Source organism: Orycteropus afer, unplaced genomic scaffold, assembly GCF_000298275.1.
Source record: "Orycteropus afer afer isolate SDZICR_OR568_19922 unplaced genomic scaffold, OryAfe1.0 scaffold00004, whole genome shotgun sequence".
In the NCBI taxonomy this organism is placed as follows: domain Eukaryota; kingdom Metazoa; phylum Chordata; class Mammalia; order Tubulidentata; family Orycteropodidae; genus Orycteropus; species Orycteropus afer.
In genome coordinates, this window is record NW_006921591.1 from 4593316 (window position 1) to 4608839 (window position 15524).

Genomic DNA, 15524 nt, shown 5'->3' on the forward strand with positions numbered 1-15524 from the left:
TTTAGTTCAAGAAGAATTGTTAGTGGTACCAAATGAGAGAGCAGCTGTCTTTTTTATTTCAATATCATATTAAATATGAAAGTTCTCAGAACCAAGCAGCAAGATGGCTAAACTTCGTTTCAGAGTCATGGTAACACCAAAGCAATTTTTAAAATGTGAACAGGACAAACACAAAGCAAAACATTGCAAAGGGAATTTTAAAAACCCAGGTTGGTTAAGAAATTTTGAAGAGAACCAAATTATTCTCACAAAGCTTGAAAAGGAAATGTGTTTTATTTAATCAAAAGGCTGGATGAACCTGAGATGTGTTCATTCACTGAGATCTGTCGTGAAGAGAGCCCAGGAGCAGTTGTACACTAAGAACATACAAGACTGAAGCTCAAGTTAAAATTAGGAGTAATATTTAATTTCATTTTAGCAGAAGAAAATTTCAAATGTAATTTTTAGAGTAGAATTCCTTCTCTTGCCTTTCTTCTTTGGTATTTTAAGTGTTAAAAATTTATTTAGGAAAATAAAAATTATTTAAAGAAGATTTCAGTTCTAGAGTAATTTGGCAAATTTATATGTGGGGGGGAAAAACTAGAAACCACATGATATATCTATAATAAACATATATATATATATAAACATTTTTAAACACTTTAATCTTTATCACTTCAGTTTAAATCATTCCATTATGAAAATGTCTTAACTGAAGATTGACTATTTACTCAAAACTCTAAAGTAAGCAGAGCTTTATCAATTAAATTTACAGCAACATAGCCTTTAGAAATACACAGTACTTCATTTTACATTTCTCATATAAAAATTTGTCAGTTTTTCACAGATTGAAAATACAAGGCACCTAATGCTATGAAAGGATAATACAGAATATGTGGTATAAGCAAACCAGATTTTCCTCAAACATTTATTCCTTTTAAAGTTCCCCAAATTTTTATTCACATGCTTCTTGCATAAATTAAACATTCTTTTTTTTGTGTTGTTAATTTGCAATATTCTACAACACTCAGCAATGTACTCTGTACCTATTACAGACAGCTTATTTTAGCATTTCACCTGTGGGAAACACTGATCTATGTATGTAAATGATTTCTTGACATTTTTATAATATAGTCCAGCATTTAACAAATATGTGAAAATAAACTCTCTAGAACATTAGAATTTTATTACTTGATTAGTTCAAATTATCTCATCAGCTGAATTCCTTGAGATGTGTAAGGCAGGTTGGTCCTTTTATATGGATTGTAGACTGAAAATTCCTATAATTGTAATGATATGTATACAGTTATATAGCAAAGTACTTCATTACAAAAATGAAGAAAACAATATGAGGAACGTGTATCTCAGAGTTTCAAAGAACTGAAACTGTTATTTTTCAGACTAGGCACTGAAACATCTTTCTACAAAAACTTGCCAGAGATTGTCTCTTCACTGCATAACATTCCACTACCAAGCTGAAAGAAAAACAAAACACACACACACAAACAAAATCATTAGATTATAACTTTAACTTTCTGAATTTTATATTTTAAAAAGCAAATTATCTTAATATTGAAATATATATATCATACACAATATGTATTAATTGGGTACTTGAACTGAAAGTAAGTAATAAGAACTAAAGAGCATTCTAAAGCAATCTCAAAGGTTAACATCCACTAAAGAAAGCAGAATAAGTTACTTTTATTTTGGTATATTCTGGCATTATCCAGATGAAACAATTTAGATGATATTCTGGCACTATCCCAGATGAAACAAAGAGTTCTGTCTGACTCGTTCTGTTCTACTCTACTTAATTTTAATCCATCTTCTCTATTTTATCTAGCTTTCACTTCTAAAAACATTGACTTCTTGCCTGGGGGGAGATGGTTATGAATGTATGGGAACAATGCACAACATACACTGAGAGAGAAAAAATGCATAAATACCATCATTAAAAAACTTTCAATAACTGTGTAGTCCTGCTATAGCAGAAATGCCAGAAATAGGTAGTTTTAAGAAACAAATTTATTTTCTCACAAGTCAGGATGTTGGCTTTAGGGGAAGACTTTCTTTTTCCCTTCTTTTTTTTTTTTTATTGTGATTTGGGTGAAAGTTTACAGAGCAAATTCACTTTCCATACAGCAGTTCACATACACTTTGTCTCATGACATTGACTACAATTTACCCCAATGCAACAGCTCCTCTCCCACTTCCCCCCGATAGTTATCTCTTCCCTGCGTCCATCCCTCCATGCACTCCTGCCCCTTGAACTGTCTCCCTGTGAATAAACAGCCCTTCTTTCGCCCATGATTGTTCTCTCCAAGGAGTGTTTATCTACCTCAGGTACATGTTCAACTCATATGCCTGTCTTTTGTTTGGCTGGAAGCCACAGGTGTGGGTTCAATTCCATACCTGAAGGGCAGCTAGGGACCATAGTCTCAGTGGTTCCACCAGGCTCTATCAGACCAGCAAACTTGGTCCCCCTTTTCTTCCAAATGATTTTGAGTTTTGTTCCACATTGTTCTCCCTCTCTATCTAGGATCTCCTACATAGATCCCCCTCTGAGTGGTTGACAGTGGTAGCTGGGCACCATCTAGTTCTTCTGGTCTCATAGTCATATAGGCTGAGGACTGCATGGTATACCAGTAGTGAGGACTAATTGTTTCCATGAATCTTTGGTTTTCTTCATTGTTCTTTGCTCTGGATGAGGAGAGACCCATCGTTGCATCTAGATGGCTGCTTGCAAGCTTTTAAGATCCCAGTCACTACTCGCCAAAGTAGGAGGTAGAACGATGTTTTGGGTAGTATGTTATGCCAACTGAGCAACTGAGCTTGATGTCCCCTGTCACTATGGTCCAAAGCCCACAGGTTCAACTACTCGCTCCCTCTGAGTAGCTGGCTATATCAAGAAGTGACTACAAACTTGTCCCTTGTCAGCTCTACTATACACCTGGGAATGCTTATAGAACACAGAAATACACTTGTAGAACCACTGTCTGCCAGCCCTATACATGGTCCTGGGTACACTCCCTGCTGCATAGATATACCTAATAGTTCAGCCTGTCCACCCATCTATCCACCTGTATACTCGTGTTTGCCTTCACTGACAACACAGTGCTGTATGTGCAAAAGGGTTCATCTTTGTTGTCTGCACCTCCCATGTACTTCTCTATGTCAGAGAAGGCCTTCTTTTACTCTCAGCTCTAAAGGAAGATCCTTGTCTCTTTGAGTTTCTGTTCCTGGATGATTATCATGGAGCTTGGCATCTCTCTTCCTGCACCTCTGTTTGCTAGCTATCATTTCATCTCTTTTATATCTCAAAAGAGATTGCCTCAAGACACTCTAAGTTAACCTTGTCTCATTAACATAACAAAGGCAACCCACTCATATATGGGGTTATAACGACAGGTATTAAAAAAACCCACTGCCATTGGGTTTCCACAGCTGTATCACTATGGAAGTAGATTGCCCCAACCTTCCTTCCGAGGAATGGTTGGTGGGTTTGAACTGCCAGCCTTCTGGTTAGCAGTCAAATAAATGCCTTAGGCACTACACTAGGGGATACCAGGACTACCATATTAGGGGTTACCAGGAGTGGGAGCTCCGGTAGCATAATGGCTAAGACACTTGCCTGCTAACCAGACGGCTGGCGGTTCAAACCCACCAGCCACTCCTCGGAAGGAAGGTTGGGCAATCCTACTTCCATAGTGATACTGCCTCGGAAACCCAAGGAGGGGTCGCTATGAGTCAGGTTTGACTTGACGGCACATAACAACAACAACAACAGGAATGGGAGAAGGAGTTCTGGCGGCGTAGTGCCTAAGGCATTTGCCAGCTGCTCCATCCTCAGAAGGAAGATGGGGCAATCTACTTCCATAGTGATACTGCTTTGGAAACCCAAAGAGAGGTTGCTATGAGTCAGGTCCGACTCGACAGCACATAACAACCACCACCACCATAGAAGGAAGATGGGGCAATCTACTTGCATAAAGATTTACCACTTTGGAAACCCAATGGGGGGTCACTATGAGTCAGAATTGACTCGATGGCAGGGAGTTCGGTTTTTTTGGTTTTGAGGAGAAGGAAGTAGGGGATAACAGAAGAACAGTGATGGAAAAATTACACTGATTAAGTGTAGGTTTGCACAGCTGATTATTGTAATTGCTGTCAATAAGTTACACACCTATAAAAAGTTCAAGTGGCAAAAGCTGTGTGATAGATATATTTACAACAACAAAGAGTAGCTGCTAACGCTGCTTATGTAAACCAAAAACCTCGTGAAATTCCGTTCCTTAGTTCGGAGGTTCTGGGTCACAGTTTCAAGGGACATACTAGTTAACTGGCAACATACAATTTGGGCATGGATAACTATTTTGTGTAATAAGTCTTGTAAAACTGTAACTCTTAAAACTCTGTGCATATATAAATATCATAATAAAAACTAGATTAAAAAGTGACTTTCCAAAGAAAAACAAAGAGTAAGATAATCAGCCTAAGGTCAGAGGAATTTATCATGAAGTTAATAAAACTTATACTTCAAGATCCCTGTGAGTGCTAGGAGTTTACAGGAGTTGTACATGTTCTAGGTGAGAGGAAGTCCTGCTGCAACCAGGAGGTATTTCAATACGAACAAAATGCCTGAAGATATCTCAGAAGATAGGGACCAGAATCTCACTAAATTACTATGCTATCTCATTCTAAATAATCACTTCTATTACTGCCAAAGATATATTTGGATTTCAAGCATTTATTCATCAAATCATTAAATACCCATGTATCTTTTTTCTAAGAAATACTAAAAAGATATTATTTCTTAAAATTAGAAAATGATGAAATATCCTGGAAACATTATTAAGTGAAAAAGCACAGATTATTAGTATATACAGTGGGCCACTTATATAAAACATATATACATTCACAGATAAAAGATTTGATATATAACAACATATTACATTTTTTTCTTGAACTTGAATTACTTTTATAATCAGAAACAAAAAAAATTTCTAAGGTACAAAATTAAATAAAATGATTATACTTAGCATGAAAAAAAGTAATTGCTAAAACTTACTGACCATTTAATATGACCCTAACACTACTGCATATACCCTAAACTTATTAAATATTAAATACTTGTAACAACCCTATGAGGGAGGGAGGGTCTATTATTATCTCTTTTTTCCAAGTAAGAAAACTGAGCCACAGAGATGTTAACCTCGCACAAGGTCACACAACAAATACAGGAGAAGATGAAATTAGAGCATAGGCAGTTTGATTCTAAACACTATTCACTTAATCTGTAGGCTATATTGTTTCTCAAACAATTAATTATGGAAAATAAATTCTGGATTTGAATATTACAAGAGTAAGAACCATATTCAACACAAACCAGCTCACATACAAACCTGGGCTAACTAGCTCCATCCTCCTGAGAAACACTGTGCATAGGAATGAGACTCTCACATTGTTCACTGTCTTCTGGAACCCTTAGAAAAAAAAAAAAAAGAAAAGAAAAAGGAAAAAAAGCTTTAGAGCTGAAATAGGTCTTTAAAGATGATCTATTTTACTGGCTAAAGCTAGTAAGGTCAGAATGGGAGTTAGCAGCAGAATCGAGACAAGGGCATAACATGTCCTGGGTTCTTTTTAGAGTAAAGCATAAAGAGTATTCTCTCTTAAAAAGCACTTATAAAAAAATTTCAGGCAATGCTATCATATTTTATTATGAATTACAATCAAACCAATAAAAGTTTTCTACATTAAAATCTGTTATAGTAAAATAACTAAGCACTTGGATTTTGCTTGGGGAGTTGTTTTTTTTTTAAGTATGTACAAAGTAACTATCTTTTCACCCACAGGCTCTGAGAAATTATTTTAGGTTTATCTGGCATAGTACATATATAAATTATAATCTTTCAATAATCTTTCACAAAAATCTCTAAATCATAAGGAAACAATGTATGAATTCCAATTTATTTATCAAATATTACTTTTTAAAAAATCTATAAAGGAAATAAACCTACTTCTGAATTCGATGTTTTCTGCATATAAATGCAAAAATTCTTCTGATTCCCACCATCACAGGATCCCAATTATTATAATGACATAGGAGAGTTACAATAAAAAATGAAAAAAATACAGGAACAGCTCCTACAAAAAATAACCAAGAAAACTGCACCTAAAAATAAAAGGAGAAAAACAACATATGCACGTATTATAAGTAAGACAATTTTTCTTTTCAACATAAGGTTTCTGTTTTTGAAAACTAGCAGAAATATGTTAAAACACCAAGAATACTAAGGATATGCAATATATTAAGTACATTATTAAATATAAACATTCAGGACTTCAATTTGTAATTAAATCCACATGCCTCAAATCACCAACAGCAATCATTCTTGCTGGAGAACCATCTAAAGCAAGAAAGCATGTTTTTCATTTGTTAGGTAGAGTGCACCCAAGAGCAGAAATATCCACCACAAAACTACGTTTCTGCCTCTAAGTTTTGCCTATTTCTTCCTTATTGTTTGTTGCCTATTCTCAAATTGATGCCTCCTCCTCAGTTTCTGAAGTCACCTTCAAAATCTTGTATTTTATATTGTTACAGTTGGAATATTTTAAAGTCCTTTTTTTTAAGATGGTACTAAAAACAAATGAAACTACAAATTCTAATTAAGACACACAAACCCAGCTTGATTATTATCTAATAACAAACGAAAAATGTTCCAAAAAAATAACTAGGTAAAAGAACAAATATAAACAGAAATACTTTTATTAAAAAAACATAAGTGAGAGAAGACAATAATCAAGTTAAGCCTCAGACATGAAGAAGCCTTAAATGTCATCAAGTCTTCTGATTCTTTAACCGAAGTTTACTGATAAATATGAGATGCCATAAAGTTACCAAAAGAAAGTCATTCTTCTTTCACTAGTTTGCTTTTACCATCTAGAATAAACCAAGTATCAAAAATAATTGTCTGAATAAAGATTCAGAATGTTCTTTTAGATAACAGATTCTTAGATATGACACCAAAAACGTAAGTAACAAGAGGAAAAAGACAAACTGAACTTCATCAAAATTGAAAACCTTTGTGCATCAAGAGACATCATGAAAGTGAAAAGACAACCTGCAGAATGTGAGAAATATTTGGAAACCATACATTAGGTAAGAGTGTAATATCCAGAATATATAAAACCCACTGCTGTCAAGTCGATTCTGACTCACAGTGATCATAGATGACAGAGTAGAACTGCCCCACAGACTTTCCAAGGCTATAAATCATTACAGAATTTTTCTCCATTTCCCCAAAAATGTCCTGTTTTTCACTTAGGAGCAGTTGATGGGTTTGAAACGCTGACCTTTTCATTAGCAGCCAAGCAATTAACGACTGTGCCACCAGTGCTCCATAAAATATATAAAGAACAATTAATTTCAATAAAAAGACAAAAACCCAATTTAAAAATGGGCAAAGGATTTGAGTAGATATTTCTCTAAAGAAGATATACAAATAGCCAATAAACACATGAAAACATGCTCATTAGGAGAATGCAAATCAAAACCATAATGAGATACCACTCCATACCCACTAGGATGGCTATGATCAGAAAAATGGAAAACAAGTATTTGTGAGGATTTGGGAAAATTGGGACACTCAGACATTGCTGGTAGGAATGTAAAATGATATAGCCACTGTCAAAAAATTTGGTAGTTCCTCAAAATGTTAAACACAGAATTACTAAATGAACCAGCAATTCTACTCCCCAGTATATACCCAAAAGAACTAAAAGCAGGGACTCAGATAATTGTACATCAATGTTTATTGCTACACTATTCACAATAGTGAAAAGGTGAAAATAAAGTACCTGTCAATAGATAAATGATTAAACAAAATGTGTAATATATATACAATGGAGTATTACTCAGTTATAAAGAGAAATGAAGTTCTAATACAAGCCATCACATGGATGAACCTAAAACATTATGCTGAATGAAATAAGCCAGACACAAAAGGACAAATATTGTATGATCCTACTTATGTGACATATCTAGAATAAGTAAATCCATCAAGACAAAAGTTTAGTGGTTTCCAGGAAGAGGACAGAGTGGGGAGTTAAAAAAAAAAGAAAAAAGGAAACTCATCATTTTAAGAAAAAGTATAGTATTAAAACAATTTGTCATAATGCAAAAAAAAAAAAAAAAAAAAAACCTGCCTAAAACTTGGCCCTGATTAATTTACATGCAACACACTAGTGATAGACTTTAAAAAATAAAGATGAAAATAGTAACTCCTATCTTTAAAATAGGTAAAGGAAAATCGAGCTTACTCCTCTTGAGTGTCTTAACAAAGAGGTGTTTAGAATCAGGCAATACTCCCTCTGGTGGAAAGCAAATACTATTTCATTTCATAGCATCATTAGTCACAATAAAGAGCTTCTATGAGACAAAGTCTTTTATGAGGGATTCACAATGAATAACTCAAGAATAATGACTCACAACTTTTAACATGCATGTCTTAAGTATAAAATACATACACACAAAGGCTGAATCACCCTAAGAACATCCAGGAACAAAGAAGTCATTAAAAGAAACTAAAAAATCATCATATAGTTATCAAATTATTGGTATAATTTATATGTGGAATATTTGATGGAATTCTAACAAGCTATAAAAAATGTGATACTTTTAAATGACCAAAGGTAAGAGAAAGCATGGAAAACTTAAAAATAAAGAGGTTTAAAATGAAGATATAGTTGCTAGGATGATTTCGCCAATATCCAACTAAAAATCCTATTTCATAAGTGAATAAAAGCAAACTTTAAAATATATGACATTCCATATACAGGTAGATAAAACCATAAACCCTAAAAACCAAACCTGCTGCTATCAAGTCAATTCCGACTCATAGTGACGCCCATTGGGTTTCTGAGGTGGTAAATCTTTATAGAATCAGATGGCTCAGTCTTGTTTCCACGGAGTGGCTGATGGGTTAGAACCACCAACCTTCTGGTCAGCAGTTAGATACCTTAGGCACTGTGCTGTCAGAGCTCCTTAGATAAAACCATAATAGACTTTTAAAGGCAGAGTTAACTTTGAACAGTGCAGCCACAAAAAGCTTATAACTTGATTTTTTAAAATAACTTGATTTTCAACAAACTACCAAGACAATTAATTAAAAAAATCAAAGATACTTACTAAAAAATAAAGAATATTGTCCATGTAAATAAAAATTATTTCTTATTCCTGAATATATGTGAATGTTAATCTGAATGTGATCAAGGATGCAAAATATTTAATGCTAATAAATGCTAAAGTTTCAGCAATTATATGATTATAATTATATATGATTATATAATTTATCTACTCAAATATTTTAAAATTAAGACAAATACAAGAAAAGGGAAAATGTCTGAGTAGGCTGGGACCATAGATGGGGAATGAGGGTAGGAAGATACCTTTTGGAAAAAGTAGTAGTGTTTGCTCAATAATGTTAAAAGAAACATAATAGGAGTAATCTTTCACTTTCATAATTCTAAAAGCCAAATGAAAAACCAGGGTTAAGCAAACCAACATACCATCAACAAATAAATACAATAATATCACAATGGCTTGAAAACTACAGACAACTTAAAATTACACAGGGAAAAACAAAAAAAAAAAGGACAAGATGTCTCAAGCAAGTGATACCCAGGACCAGAAAGAGGAAGAAGGAAAAACTGGAAGGCACTGAAGGAAGAATGGAGGAAAAAATGGTCTTGGGGCTACCTGACAAGGAATTCAAGATAACAGATTGAGAAAGAGATCGAGGAAACCAAAGATACAATCAAGAAAAACACAGACAAAACTCTAGAAGAATTCAGGAAAGGAATATAAGAACAAATTGACAAAATAAATGGAAAATTAGAGACCAAACAAAAATAGCCAATAGAAAGCCAAGAGATTAATACCAAAATTTCAGAAATAGATAACATACAAATTGGAAGGGCAAAGGAGTAAAATGGAAGAAAGAATTAGCAAAACAGAAGACACATCTTCAATACCAATCTGTTAGAGGAATGATCAGAAAAAAAAGAAAAGAAAAAAGAATAAAGAAAGCCTAAGAATTATGTCAGACACCATCAAGAGGAATAATTTATGAGTGACTGGAATTCCAGAACAGGAAGAGGAAAAAAAAAAAAAAAAAAAACCACTGAAAAAATTGTGGAAGATTTGTTGGAAGAAAATTTCCCTAACATCATGAAAGAAGAGATGTTCAAGAATCTCAATGGACCCCAAATAAGATAGATGCAAAAAGAAAATCACCAAGACATATCATAATCAAACTTTTCAAAACCAAAAACAAAGGAAGAATTCTGAAAACAGCTCAGGAAAAAGAAAAGGTTACTGACAAAGGAGAATCCATAAGACTAAGGTCTCATTTCTTGGCAGAAGCCAAGCAAGTGAGAAGGCAATGGGATGACATATATAAAATACTGAAAGAAAGGAAAAGAAAGACAGAAAAAAAACAATGGACAGCCAAGAATTATATATCCATCACCATTGTTTCTCAAATACAATGTGAAACTGACATTTCAAAATAATCAGAAATTAGCAAATTTTTTAAAACCAGACCTGCATTATCAGAGAACTAACAACCTCAGATTAAGACACATGGCAATATCATCCAGGCACTAACCCATATGTACCAAAAAAAAACTTAACTCACTGCCATTGAGTCAGATCTACTCATAGCGACCCTTCCTTGGGTTTCTGAGGCAGTATCACTATGGAAGTAGATTGCCCAACCTTCCTTCCAAGGAGTGGCTGGTGGGTTTGAACTGCCAGCCTTTTGGTTAGCAGTCAAATGCCTTAGGCATTATACCTCCAGAGCTCCCAACCCATATATAGAAGTATAAAAATTAAAATAAACCTACAATGCTGAAAATAGAGAACTAGACATATCAATTTGCAAACAATGGCAACTACAAAGGAAAGAGAATAAATAGTATAGATACAGAACTTATATATGCAGAGGAAGTCAAGAAAATAGAGAGATAGGACAGAGTATTTTGAATTTGTCAAGATAATAATAAATTACACAGTAATCTCAAAGAAAATTATTTAACTTCTCACCAAAATAATAAAGAAGAAAATCATAAGATTCAGTCAACACTGAAACAACAATGAAAGAAATGATAAGAAAATTAGTAAATGAAATGCACTTAGCACAGAAAAATACAGGGAACTAAGAAATCATTAATACCTCACACACACACACACACACACACACAGAGCAAAATAACAGCTGTAAATTTATACTGTAGATAACTACTGAATATAAATGGATTAAATGCACCAGTCAAGAGACAAAGAGGAGCAGAATGAATAAAGAAACATGGCGTATCAACATGCTCTCTACAAGAGATATATCTTAGACACAAAGATAAAAACAACATAAAAAAACACAAGGATAGAAAATCATAGATCAGGTAAATGGCAACCAAAAAAAGAGTAAGAGTTGCAATATTAATTTGTGATAAAATAGGCTGCAAGGTAAACACCACCAAAGGAGCTAAAGAATGACATTATATAATGATGTAAGGGTCAATCCAACAAGCGGACATGATCATAGTATCTACACACCAATAAAAGTCTCAAAATACAAAAATCAAACATTAACAGAATTGAAAGAGAAACAGACAACTACACAATAATAGTTGTTGTTGTTTTGTGTAGGAGACTTTAATATACAAATGTCAATGAAAGATACGACAACTAGAAAGAAACACAGCAAAGATACAGAAGAGCTCAATATCACAATCAACCAACTAGACCTCACAGATGTATCCAAGAACAGCATACTGCACATTCTTTTCCAGGATACATGGAAAATTCTCCAAGCCTCAGTAAATTTAAAAACACTGAAATACTACAAAGCATCTTCTTGGATCACAATGCTACGAAATAGAAATCAACAACAGGAAGAACAAGGAAAAAAATAAACACATGGAATCTGAGTAACACCCTACTTTAAAAATGACTGGGTAACAGAAGAAATTAAAAAATTCCTTGCATCAAATGAGAATGAAAACATATCAAAATTCTGGGCACACAGCAAAAACAGTGCTCAATGAATAATGTATAGCAATAAAAGCACACATTAAAAAAAAAAAAGAACCAAAATCAATACCATAACCCAACGTCTCCAACAATTAGAAGAAGCACAGCAACCAAAGCCTACAAACACTAGAGCAAAGGAAATAATAAAGATGGGAGCAGAAATAAATGAAACAGAAAACAGAAAAATAGAATTAGTAAGACAAGAAGTCAGTTCTTTGAAAAGATTAATGTAACTGACAAACCACTGGCAAATTTAACAAAAGAAAAAGATAAAGCTGCAAATAATAAAAATAAGAAATGAAATAGGTTATGTCACATAAAAACTAAGTGAAATAAAAAGGATAACAGAATACTATGAAGAACTGTAGTCCAACAAATTTGAAAACGTAGAAGAAATGCACAAATAGAAATGGACAAGACACACTACCTCCTCACACTAACACAAATGAGGTAGTAAATATGGGAAGCCCTAGCACAAAAGAAAATATTGAATATGTCATTAAAAAAAAAAAAAGAAAAAAAACTCCCAACAAAAATAAGTCCTGGCCCAGTCAGTTTCACTGGCAAATTCCACCAAATATTCAGGGAAGAGCTAACACCAATTGTACTCACTCAATTTCAGAACACAGAAAAGGAGAGAATACTCATGAACTCATTCTATGAAGCAAGCATAACCTCAATACCAAAACCAGGTAAAGATGCCACTAAAAAAGAAAATTATATACTAATATAGCTCATGAACATAGATGCTAAAATTCTCAACAAAACTGTACCCAACAGAGTCCCAACTCATATAAAAAAAAAATAATATATATCATAACCAACTAGGATTCATACCAGGTGTGTAAGGATGGTTCAATATTAGACAATCAACATAATTCACTCATTACACATAAACAAAACAAAGAAAAATAACCATATGATAATATGACTCAATGGAGAAAAGGCATTTGACAACATACAACATTCTTGATAAAAATGCTCAGCAAAAGAGGAACAGAAGGGAACTTCCTCAAAATAATTAAAGACATATACACAAAACTAACAGCCAACATTATTCTCAAGGGGGAGAGACTAAAAACATTCCCTTCTGAACAAGAACCAGATAAGGATGAACTTTATCATCATTCCTATTCAATATTGCATTGGAAGTCCTAGCCAGAGTAATAAGGCAAGAAAGTAAAATAAAAAGCATCCAAATTGGCAAAGAAGTAGAACTATCTCTATTTGCAGATGACATGAATGTATACATAGAAAATCCCAGAGACTTAACAATAAAACTACTGGAATTAATAGAATGATTCAACAAAGTGTCAGGGTACAAGATCAACATACAAAAATCAATTGGATTCCTCTACACTAACAAAGAGAGCTCTGAAAAGGAAATCAGAAAAACAATATCATTTGTTATAGCCCCCCAAAAGATGAAATACTTAGAAATTTTGGTTTAGAGATACAAAAGCCTATACAAAGAAGAGTACAAAATACTAATACAAGAAACCAAAGGAAACCCACATAAATAGAAGAATATACCATGTCCATGGATAGAAGAATTAACATTGTGAAAATGTCACTACTACCCAAAGCAATCAACAGATAGAAGGGAACCCTGATCCAGATTCCATCATCATTCTTTAAAGAGGTGGGAAAACAAATCACCACCCTCATATGGAAAGGAAAGAGACTCTGGATAATATGCAAAGCACTACTGAAGAAGAGCAAAGTAGGAGGCTCCACACTCCCTGATCTCAAAACCTACTATATAGCCACAGTATTCAAAACAGCCTGGTATTGGTACAGTAACAGATATATAGACAAATGGAAAAGAATTGAGAACTCAGATGTAAATCTATTCACCTATGCACACTTGATCTTTGACAAAGGGTCGAAACCTATTAAATGGGGAAGAGATAATCTCTTTAACAAATGGTACTGGTAGCACTGGATATCTACTTGCATAAAAATGAAACAGGATCCATATGTCTCATCATGTACAAAAACTAATTCAAGATAGATCAAAAACCTAAATGTAAAACCTAAAACTATAAAGATCATCAAAGAAAAAATAGGGCCAAACATAGGAGCCCTAATACATGGCATAAATATGCTATTGAATATAACTAAAAATGCATAAACAGAAGACAAACTAGATGACTGCCCCCCCCCAAATTAAACATTTATGCACATCAAAAGATTTCATCTAAACAGTAAAATGAGAACCTACAGACCGGGAAAAAAATGTTTGACAACTGTGTATCAGACAAGGGACTAATCTCTAAAATGTACAGAAAACTTGAACACCTCAACAACAAAAAGACTAACAATCCAATTGAAAAACTGGCAGAGGATATGAACAGAAAAAAGACACTTCACCAAAGAAGATATTCAGGAGACCAACAAATACACGAAGAAATGCTTGCAGTCATTACCCATCAGAGAGATGCAAATCACAACAAGATAAAAAAAAAGTTCAAAAAAAAAAAAAAAGATTACAAATGCAGAAAACAACAAATGCTGGTGAATGTGTGGTGAAACTGGAACCCTCACACACTGCTGGTAGGCCTGTAAAATGGTGCAAACACTGCAAAATGGCATGGCATTTCCTTAAAAAGTTGGAAACAGAAATACCGTACAATCCATCAATCCCATTATAGGTATATATCCTAGAGAAGTAAAAGCCAGGACACAAACAAATATATACATACCCATGTTCTTTGTAGCATTATTCACAATAGTAAAAAGACAGAAACTACTTAAGTGTCTATCAATGGATGAGTGGGTAAACAAGCTATGACACTTACACACAACAGAATACTAAACAATGTTAAAAAATAAACATGAATCTGTGAAACATCTCATAACATGGATGAATCTAGAGGACATCATGCTGAATGAAAGTAATCACTTGCAAAAGGGGCAGGGAGGCCACATCTTCTGACCTCCTCTAACCACACAAGAGGAAAACAGAATCACTATTAATAGCCCAAGGCCCATTACTGTGAGGCCAGACATGCTACCTCCCTCCAGCCCTTTCACCAACCCTGACACCAACCGTTCCTCCCTCAGCACCCACCACCTTTCTGCTGGGTTCAATAATTCATTGCAGTGGCCACACAGAACTCACAGATTATGGGGTTTATTAGGGAAGCACTAGACTACAAATCAAGTTCAGGAAAAACGCTCAGTCTCTCTCAGCCCATCGTCTCTCAGCCAACAGTCTCTCACAGTCTCTCTCCCAGCAGTGCATGTCCCTCAGTGTCTCACTCAGCAATGCACGTCCCTTGTGTCTCTCTCCCAGCAGCACGTCTCTCAGGAGCGCGTTTCTTCTCAGCAGCATATCCTTCTCAGCCAGCAGTCAGAGAGAGTTCTGCCTCTAGGAGGCCTCCCTTTGAGCCTGGCAGAGAGCTCTGGTAGCATAGTGCCTAAGGCACTTGACTGCTAACCAGAAGGC

The 15524-nt window shown here is 34.4% G+C and overlaps 1 protein-coding gene across 1 annotated transcript in view; it reads right to left on the reverse strand.

The window, feature by feature from the left end:
- Positions 1 to 5389: 5389 nt before the first annotated feature.
- Positions 5390 to 15524, reverse strand: part of SLC35F5 (solute carrier family 35 member F5) — a 67736-nt gene continuing 57601 nt past the window's right edge. Inside the window, exons 14-15 of the mRNA XM_007937614.1 lie at positions 6000 to 6154; positions 5390 to 5465 (exon numbers count right to left, since the gene is read on the reverse strand). Of these exons, the coding sequence (XP_007935805.1) occupies positions 5390 to 5465; positions 6000 to 6154 (231 nt within the window). The remainder of the gene's footprint in view (positions 5466 to 5999; positions 6155 to 15524) is intronic.